This window comes from Seriola lalandi, unplaced genomic scaffold (assembly GCF_002814215.2).
Source record: "Seriola lalandi dorsalis isolate HSWRI2012SDOR001 ecotype SW California unplaced genomic scaffold, Sedor1 jcf7180002052117, whole genome shotgun sequence".
NCBI lineage: Eukaryota > Metazoa > Chordata > Actinopteri > Carangiformes > Carangidae > Seriola > Seriola lalandi.
The window spans coordinates 392,782-402,889 of record NW_019522670.1 but is presented as its reverse complement, the minus strand read 5'-3'; the positions used below and the strand labels follow the sequence as shown (position 1 = coordinate 402,889).

Genomic DNA, 10,108 nt, shown 5'->3' with positions numbered 1-10,108 from the left:
ACTTGTTGGCTATCCCGGTCTGGATTACTAATCCAGCTGTGTCCAGCTGCAAAGTAATTTGTTTTTATGGTTTTTATGTTGATTTTTATATTAAATAAATATGAAGAGTGGTGAGTATGAACCAAAACAGTAAGATTGTGAGCTATAAAAGCAAAATAATTAGCTTAAAGGTGCCAAATCACTCTGTGGGTGGCAACGTTCTGTGGGGTAACTCTTTTACATCATAGTTATTTGCCCATTGTTAAAATAAAAATATTGATTAGTGCAGCTTTACATTTTTTTTTAAAGATAATTATAAGCTTGAATACTGGAAATGTGATTGTCTGGTTAAAAAAAAAGGATAGAATACACTGAAAGCTCCTAAAATAAAAATAAAAAGAAAGAAAGTTTGCCTCAGGGGATATCATGCTCAACTTCAAACTGCAAATGTAAGCTAGCTTCCTTCCCGAACTTCAAATCTACACATAGACAGTATACCAACCGTCTCACTGTCTGGTCGATTTCCGAAAGCACGTGAACGCAGCGCCAGGAGCCGGCCAGACACAGAGAGCATGCACCGCCACCTGCTGGCCAGTTTCATAAGTACAGCCAGGCGGAGCAAACACATCCTTCATTACCGACCAGTCCAGATTGAGGGAGGACAGAGAGTCAAGCCGTGAAAGCGAACAGATGTGAACCGGACTACGAAAAGAGAACAAGCTGTAGTACAGACGGAGAACCTCTGATTCTGCTAATATGTGGCAACCCGCGTCGGAGCGATTGCAGGTAGGGTACGGGTGTGTGTGTGAAACGCTTATTGTCAAGAGGGCAGCAGTAAATAAACGGCTGATCCGTGCTAACAGTTACCAAAACCCGCCGAGCTGTGCATGGCTCCAGCTTGGAGAGACTTGCTACGGTTTGTGAGCAGCTACAGATGATTTGTGTGCACAGTCCCCTCGTCTTTTAAATGGCAGGAATGAGTCCTGGGCATTCAAACAATCATTTTCTCCATATCTCTCTGTCGCTGTATGATTCCCTGTTGGTGCTGCCTTTAAACGCACCTATTCACGTTACGCAAGCCGGGGGTGCCGTGCAACAATTTGTACCTCCGCTTCATTCGTGGGCTCCTCCGCTGGAGATTTTCTTAAAATGTCAGTGACGAGCATATTCCAGCAAATGTGTGGAATGGTTATTTTGGTCGACAGGGATGTTTCATCTAACACTCTACCTTCAGACTAACCTGTGTGCAACTGGAGGCCTTCTCCTCCTGTTGTCACTCTTATTTTCCCTTCATGCCACATCAGGATGCTTAAACTCAGTTTTCCTCCTCATTGCTGTGACAAAACAAGAAGAAGAAGGAGAAACAGACTCTGGTCAGTAACCTGCCGTCTGCGACCTGTTAAGAAATGGAAAAACACACACACACACACACACATACATCGTTAATGACACGTAGTTTGATATCCAGGGGCAAGCCGCGCACCGAGCCTGGCTTCACGTCTCCTGCAGACGTAATGCTCTCCAGATGTCGGCCTGTGGACTGCCTGCCAAGTGAACTTGCACAATCCCCTCTTCTGCCCAGGCGTCAAAAAGATGGAATCACGAATTATTATTAAAACCGAGAGTTCCGGTGTTTGTCCTCCAGTCACATGTGGAGTTAAGGGCCGCTGTAAATTATCCCATAAACACACATCTGCAAGACCCCACGCCCCTCTCCCCTAATTTATACATCCACGCTGTAAGTGGTTACGACCGACAGTGATACTTAATGTGTCGCCTAGCAACCGCATTCCAGAACTATCATCTGCTAACACAACATTCTATAACTTATGAATGAGCTGTTATTGGTTATCGGTTTTGGAGCATTGCGCTGTGATTTTTGGATCAACTGAGAGTGTTTAGAGCCACTGGGCTTCAGTGTCATGCTCAACAAGTGCCATAAAGTCACCATATATCTCACATTTTCCGTGGCTTGTTGCTTAAGTCAATTTGGGTAGTGCATTTGAATAAGTGAATCATTCCAGTCGCGCATTTTGCCAACTTTGCCAAAAGAAAAACAGCCACATGGACAGCAATGTGCTGCAAGGTTGAAAAATCTGAGGTAAAAAAAAGTCTTAGTCTACCCATCTCATGTGCTGAACAGTAACAGTCATACTTGATTCAAACTGAATGTCCCAGTCTATTAATTTCACTGTTATCCTGCATTTCTTCAGTGGACATTGGTGTTTATACTGCTGCCATTCTCAGCCCACCAGTTCCACGCATTTAGTGCTCAAAACAGAGTGACAGAACTATAAGCAGTAAAGTGCACGTTAGAGTAAGTCAGCCTGATCTATGGGACGCTGTCATTGTCAGTGTTGCCATCCTCATGAATTCCCTGAAACTGTTAACCCACATTTTACTGCTGAAACACCTGAAACATAAAATACAACAATATAAGGAAACCCCCTCCTGGAAAAAAAGGAACCCGACCGATAATATCGGATATCGCGCGATATTTGGGCTGGACTGTATCAAGATATTAAATTTTAGATAACGCCCAAGCCTAATCAGCACTACACTGATTTCTTAACAGTTTCTCAGTCTCTTGTGGTGGTTGTGCATTCTCTCTGTGAGATTGAAACATCTGTGAAACTTTAGATGGATTTAGATTATGGAAGCTATGCACATATAAAACAGGAGGTAGATGTATTCTCTAAAGGGGCATTGTGTTCAGTTTATTAATCTTTGGGATTGAAACTCAGCCTGTAAACATTTGGAGGGCCTCTGAAGGGAGCTTTTTAAAGTCTGAAAAAAATTGTGTTATGCTGCATTCAAGTCATCATCAAGGAGTTATCATGATTTCAAGATTCTGACATGCAAATAGCAGAGATGACAACATCAAGATACAACAAGTTGTAACTATGACTGGGAAACTCCGACTTTTTTGAAAACCCCTGCATGTATATTTGACCTGGAGCTTCCTACTATAGAAGTGCTTGGAAATTAAGCAAACAGGGATGCCTCATTTCAGCCCAAGTCTGTTGTGCGAAGTGATTAACCCCCACTTTGATGGAAATTGTCAGTGCACTGTAGCCTTCTCTTGACCAAACCTGTAATCATGCAGCCATCTTGAGTTGACGTGAACGTTCCCAAAATATGTGAATCTGCCCTTTCTCTCTTATCCAACCCGTATGACATGAATGCAGCAATACCAGGCAGGGAGGTCGAATGACAGATGCTATTGAGTTGCGTAGTGGGAAATGTAGGATCCAGCTTTATGGTAGTGCAGTTCTAAATTGTTGTAGGGCAAAGGTAGGTTTGCATCTTTAAAGCAATCTTTCTTTTGATAACCAGCACTTGACTCTTGGAGAACAGCTGTGGCCCAGATTTGATAAGGAGTAGGCCTATGGCATGTTTTTGCTGTCCACTTAAAAACTATGAAACCCTGAGTGGCAGTGTTTAACTTGATGGATGACTTTGGAGGAAAATTTGGATCAAGTGTACCCAGGTTGTTCTGTTCTCGGGGTAAAGAGCAGACACCATAATGAATCGGTCATGGTCCACATGGGCTGCCAGGACCTTTTTGGATCAGTAAATAAAAGGTTACAGTTTACCCTTAAAAGTGGTTATAGAACGATAGCAGTACCTGGCCATTTCCCTGCTTTGTAACCATGGCGACAACCCATCCTTTCAGCTGGTATCCTTCACCTCTTTTGAATCAGGAATGGTGGGCTTTTCTGGAGCAGAATCCGTTAGGTAGCTGATCTGGAACATACTTGTTTTTATTATCTTCTGTTTTGTTGTTTTCATTCACTATGGCATCCGTCCACACTTGTGCTGTCCTCTGTTGCCATAGCAACACCTGATGTCTTGCTGCATTTTTGTTTCACGCTCAGGCAGGAAGGGGAGGGGGGCGGGGGGGTAGATGGAGGCGATGGGGGGGAGGAGATACAGGTCATGGCGTTGGAGGTACGCAGTACCAGTGGCAAGCTGCTTGTGTTTGTAGGCAAAGTGTGTGTTGCGAGGGCTGTGTGTTAGTGCAGCATTATGTCTCACTGTTTTCTCTCCCTCTCTCTCTCTTCCCCACTCCTCCTATCTCTCGCTGACCACATCCCTCAGTCAGTTTCAGGGGCCCTTCCTCCACAGGCAGGGGCCACATTAGTTCAACGACGGATTGCACAATATGCAGTCGTCTGGGCACAAATGCACACACACACACACACATATATATACACTCATGCAAGTTTGCAGGCAGGTTACGCATGCACACACACACACACTAACACACACACACGCGCGCACAACAACTTCCTTTTTGAATATCCCTAAGGCTGCCAAATATGTTCTTTTCCCCTTGTCAGCAGCTGTTTCTTTAGCCATGGTTTCCACTTTTGACGTTTTAATGTGTGTGACACTGACAAACAGGGCTGAGCAGAGAAAAAGATGTGGACCTGACAGTGCAGAAATAGCCGACTGAGGTCAAGCATGGTCAAAGCCAGTCACAGTTCATCCTCATTTGTTTCTGTGGCCCATCTTGGTCTTTCTTTATTTCTTTGTGTGTCTGTCTGTCTCTTTGTCTATCTGAGGTTGCCTTGTAGCCACAGCTATGTTGTTGAGACTGTGGCCTCAGTGGCAAGAAGGAAATCACGAGCAGACTGGCACAAAATTCCTACAGTTCTTCAACTGTTTTTTTTTTTTGTTTGTTTTGTTTTGTTTTTTTCAGCTAGCAGACATTTGCCTCTTGTGAACAAATGGCTGTTGGCTTACTAGTTGGGTCTTTGTATTTGATGAACGGGCGTAATCTCCTGTTTTCAGAAGTTATAATTTTTCAAGGCTTTTTCCAAGATTTGCATTAGCCAGAAAGTTTTATCTTTCCCATTGGTCAAATGGAGCTGTCTCAGCTGTGTAATTTAGTATTTTGTTCTTTCACTTGTTTTTTGTGCAGAATACTACCAGAGATTGTACACTGTGGTCTTACTTTCCTTTTCCTGTTATGTCTTGATTTTTAGCAAAGTTCAGATATCCATAAGGCCTACGGCTGGAATAATGGCACTGCAAAGACACACACAAACGTCTCTGCATGTCTGTGGGGAGAAGCGTGTTATGGTTAACCGTAGGTTGCAGAGGTTCTCTCATATCTCCCAACTTTCAGCAAAGCATCATGTGGATCTGAATGTTTAGCTCAAAAAGCCACGGGAACATGTCAGAATGACTCCTGTATATATTTGCCTGAGTTAAGAGTTCCAACCGTAAAGAGACATAAAAATATATTACAATTCCACAAATTTTTTCAAAAGGTTTTCACTAGAGATCGATGGGCCGCTGATGAGAAAAGACCAGTTTTCGGAGTGATCGGTGACCGGCCGATCAGTCTCAGATACCCGAGTCTGTGCTGGTCAAATTTACACTCATGCCCCACACGACGGTTCACGTCCCACACACAACAGCACAGCTACACACACACATACACAACGTATCGTCGGAGTGGAAGTTTTTAACCATGAGTGTAGAAGACGCAAAGCTTGCTGATTTTTATACCTTTAAGGCCAAAGTTAGCCGTCCAGGAACAACCACGAAACTTAATCAGAAACTAAAACACCCATCACCCCCCAGTTTTTGTCCGTGGATCATGTCATCAGCGAATCTTTCTCACATGTCTTAAAACCGTGTAGACAATTTAAGATGTTGCGCTGGGTTCATTGTTTACGTCAAAGAGTTGTTGATGTTTTTATTGCCAGACAGAGATTGCCACCCCCAGACTCTGAGGTTTGGGTACTTAAATACCCACTTCCTCCAGCAGAAGTAACCCACCAGTCATAACATCCATTATTGACCTTCTCCCTCCTACGTGTCCTAGCGCTCCAATCACAATTGAGAAAAACAGGTTTTCTTCTGCATAGGGACCTCCCACAGTCCTCTCAGGATTGAGCCTATTCAGACATATTTCCTCTCGTAAACTGTGCCAGGATCAGAGGGGGAGGCTGTAAACACATGGAAGGACAGCTTAGATAGTTACACTGCCCAGTCCTTTACCATGCGGGGAAGTGGAGGGGTGCATCCTACTCCTGGCTTCAGGAAGTAATTGCCACCACATGCTAGGTGAACCTCCCCCTGCTCTACCTGTGGACCACAGTGTATTCCTTCAGGATGGTTTCAAAAGGAAGGATGTGTTTGTGTGTAGAACTGGGGTCTGAGGCACAAACAATGGCAGGATGCGGCTAGTTGCCAGCACAAGATGACGCAAGGTTTGTTAAGTTAAGTCTCTGTTTGTAAAGACTTGTTGGTTAAACTAGGCCTGTTTTCAGGAGCAAATTCATGAACAGTTCATTCGATGAGTAACTCCAGCTCCTGTGCTGTTTACTCACTGGCAAATGGCACAAATGAAGAAAGGAATGATCCTACCCTCAGCTGTTACAAAATATTTCTATGTGGGATGTGGTGATGTTGCTATAATGTCTGTTGTTTTCGCAGAAAGATATTTTGCACCTGCTATAAAAGCACCCTGTGGAGTTTTTTTTTTAATGAGTTTGTCCCCATCTGGTTGGCATCTCGTGCGCACGCTCACAGATGCAAGAGATGATGCGCATCCATGCTAATGGTTTCCCACCATGCCGCTCGGCAACAGGTGGCTATAACGGGCAAAGAAACATAAGAATACACCACCAAAAGACAGGGAAGAAGAAGACTGCTAGCAAGCAAAGATCAGTGTGAACAATGCCGGAAATGTGTTCAACATGTTTGTTAGGCCTCCAGCATACACGCGCTTCATTTTGGTGAGTAATACTAGATGTAAACAGAACTTGGGTTACAAGAAAACTCCACAGGGCACCTTGTAAGTTTTGTCAGCTAGAAGAAGAGGACCAATGTGCTGCTCAACGAGCGGTGCTTGATGCCAACAGCATGTCAACATGTTGTTATTTCTGAATAAAAACCAGTAGACAAGCTGTCCGCTATGCTGACGAGTAAGGTAGGCCTGGCCTATTTTATATCATTTTGATGTTTAATGCCTGTCCAGCTCTGTGTTGTGAGCAGTAGTCTGGCTGTTCACACCAGAAGCACATTCATCTGCACCGGTCAACAAAAGATTCTGCTCCTCTGCTCTTTTTTTTTTATTACAGTAGAGCTGATCTTTATAAGAACCTCATGAACTATTACATAGAGCTTTTTATGAGTTCCTGGACAAGCGGGGCGTTGGTTCTTTTGCAACATGAAATTAAAAGGGCCATCGCCCTGTGTGATCTGCTGGGAGGGGCTTCTATTCTACCTATGAGTGCGCTCGTCTGTCTCGCTCTCAGTTTAGATGCGCAGATCATTTCGGGGCCAATTTAACAACAGTGTATTGGTAGTTTTTAATGGATCACAGACACTCGTTTATTCTAAATAGTGCATTTTAATCATGTCGGTTAACAGTTAATTGTCGGTAAACAAGTGTTTGCTATCTGTCAGAAAAAAATTCAAAACGAACACCCCTAGTATGTACCAAACATTTGTACCTGGCACAAATTAGTTGTATGTATTAGCCTAGTGACTGTTTATTTATTCTAAACATTTTCATGGTGCCAAATATCACAATACTAGACCTTTTCTGTTGTTGATGGAAATACACAGTGAATTCTGATGATTCTGATCCGAAACTCAGTCTGGCTCTACATTTGAATGTCGAGCTGGTGGAAATGAAAAGATGAGATGCAGAACAGATGCCCAGATAACAAACAGTGATGTCCCACTGTCTTGCTCTCTGCCAGCACCCGACAGACCTACAACATCTGGTACAGAGCTCTACACACTGTTTCATCAAGTGTGTCTGGCTTGGCGTATGCAGATGTGTCGCAGACAGGCTAATGTTGTTGACAAACCATCTTGGTCTCAGGGTCTGTGTTAAGATCCCAACCATACTCACCAACCACGTTTTCAGTTTATGGCATGAACCAGTAGCCATTTATGTGTCCGAGGCATGTATTTTTTCATATTATCATGCAGTTCAGACACAGAACATCTCCCCATTTAGCTTCCACTGGCTTTTAAACATCATTTCCAGCTGTTTTCCACAGTTTTGTCATGAGCACATCCATATAACGCCATTTTCGTGTGTCTCAGTGGGTGTGGCAGAGGTCTGTTTTTACCCCGTTATGCAGTGTCTTACCATGAGAGTGACCTGGGAACCTCTTTCCTGTAAGAATGCTCCCTCAGGGGGCCAAAAGTTTAACTTACCATCTGCGACCTGTTAAGCTCATCACTGCAGGAGGCAAACTGCGCAGACACTCTCCAAAGCCTTGATTTCTCGAGGACGTGATTCTTCAAGTATTTTTCTGGATTTGCATGTTTTTAAATGCACAATTCACAATTATTGACTTGTAGAGACATTAGAGAAATTAGCATGGGTACTTGCTCTGATGACACTTGTGATTACCAGCATTAATCAGTGACATACTTGGAGAGCAGTCATTCAGAATTAGGTGGTAACGCTGGCCTGGGTCTGTTTGGCGTTAGGATTCAGATTTGACCTTGGTCGTCCTCCCAATTAGTTGTTCCCAGAGAAAAAGAAGTTAGCCCTATGTTATATATTGTGGGATATAGTTTATTGGAAGTACTGATTTTAGGCAAATACACATTATATGGGACTTGAGAGCCATAAAATATAAATGTGTTGTAAAAGTCACACTGTTGGAGTTTTGGCAGAATTGGGCCTGGTTCCTTTTTACTGTAACGTCTTTGCACTATAAATACAAATTAATCACATGGGCGCAGGCAGCAGTGAGTCAGTGTTGATGCTGTTAGCGTTATAGTCATGCTGCTAAATATGTAGAGCTTTGGTGTTTTAACAGTAAATGTACTAGCTGGCTTATGAATGACCAAATACTCTGATTCGATTTACAGCAAGTCTAAATATGTAAAGAGTGGGAGTCACAAACTTTAAATAATGACATAAGATTTAATTTAAAGAACACGTGAATTTAAAAACACATGGACTGTATCACCTTTACAACCAGCTATGCTTTTGGCAACTGAAAAATTAAAAAGTGTCGCTACGTGAAGAAGTGACATACTCGTATAACAATTTTTTAGGTCACTGGTCATAATAAATTATTCAACTTTAAACGTACATGCGCTTTAAAGCACGTGCAAAAGACCTGCTAATGCACTGGAATATTTTATATTTTCTTGTGAGTGAAGGAAATCTACCAGCTAGGAATGAATGAATACACTGGTAGCATGTTTTGTACCATGTAGCTCAGCCTCTTCATAATACAGTACATCTTAGCACTACGACTGTAGAATGAGAACTGAATGGTCTGTCAGGGTTTCTCTTTTTAAAATGATCAAATAAGCTGCTTTAAAATAGGCTGTGTCACATCTCAGTAATGATTTTGAACACTCTGGGGATCCAGGTTATTAGAAGTCTTTTTTTGACTCCCTCAAGTCCATCAGTGACGTGTGTCTCGAACCTGCTAAAATTCATTTGAGATTGACAATCACATAAATATTCAACATGTAGAGGCTTTAACTTAAGTCACACATTACCAGACAACAAGATTGTTTTTCATAATCCTTAAATGGACCATTACAGGTTTTCTTAAGTGTAAACAGGGCCATTGTCTTGTAACCACCTCAAAACCAGTCTAGCCCACAGTGGCCTGACGGTGGAGACAGAAAACCTGCCTGGATCCAAGTTGCAGTCAGAAATAGAATCAATAACAGCAGTAACCCGATGAGGAGACTGTTGGGAATTGAGAAATAAAAAAAACATTAAAATGAAGTGAAAATATTATGAATAGAATTCCAGCTTTACGCCACAAGCGGCCCTATGCTTTTATTCCTGGTGGGGGGTGGAGGAGTTGGGGAGCACACCACAGGCCCCTGAAGACCCCCCCACACACACACACACACCCCACCCCCTGTCCGTACTGGGGCCAACCGCAGGAATGTGAGCCGCTGTCAGGAAGCTGTAAAGTGCTGATGCGGAGGTCAGCGAGCGTTTACACACATGTGGCTTTACTTTCACAACTCCATCTTTCTTTTTCTCCTTTTTTCCTTCATCTGCTCCTTGTTTTTTTTCTCGCCTTATCTTCATCTTTCCTGAGGACCCCCCCCCCCCTCTCTTTTTCTTTTCTTAACATGAAGGTCCACTATGGTGAGTGCGCCTACC

General features: G+C 43.1%; 1 protein-coding gene across 1 annotated transcript in view; it reads left to right on the top strand.

Annotated features, from left to right (window-relative positions):
• Positions 1-624: 624 nt before the first annotated feature.
• The window catches only part of pid1 (phosphotyrosine interaction domain containing 1), a 29,254-nt gene continuing 19,770 nt past the window's right edge, over positions 625-10,108 (top strand). The window contains exon 1 of the mRNA XM_023399735.2: positions 625-765. Within this exon, the coding sequence (XP_023255503.1) occupies positions 736-765 (30 nt within the window). The 5' untranslated portion in view covers positions 625-735. The remainder of the gene's footprint in view (positions 766-10,108) is intronic.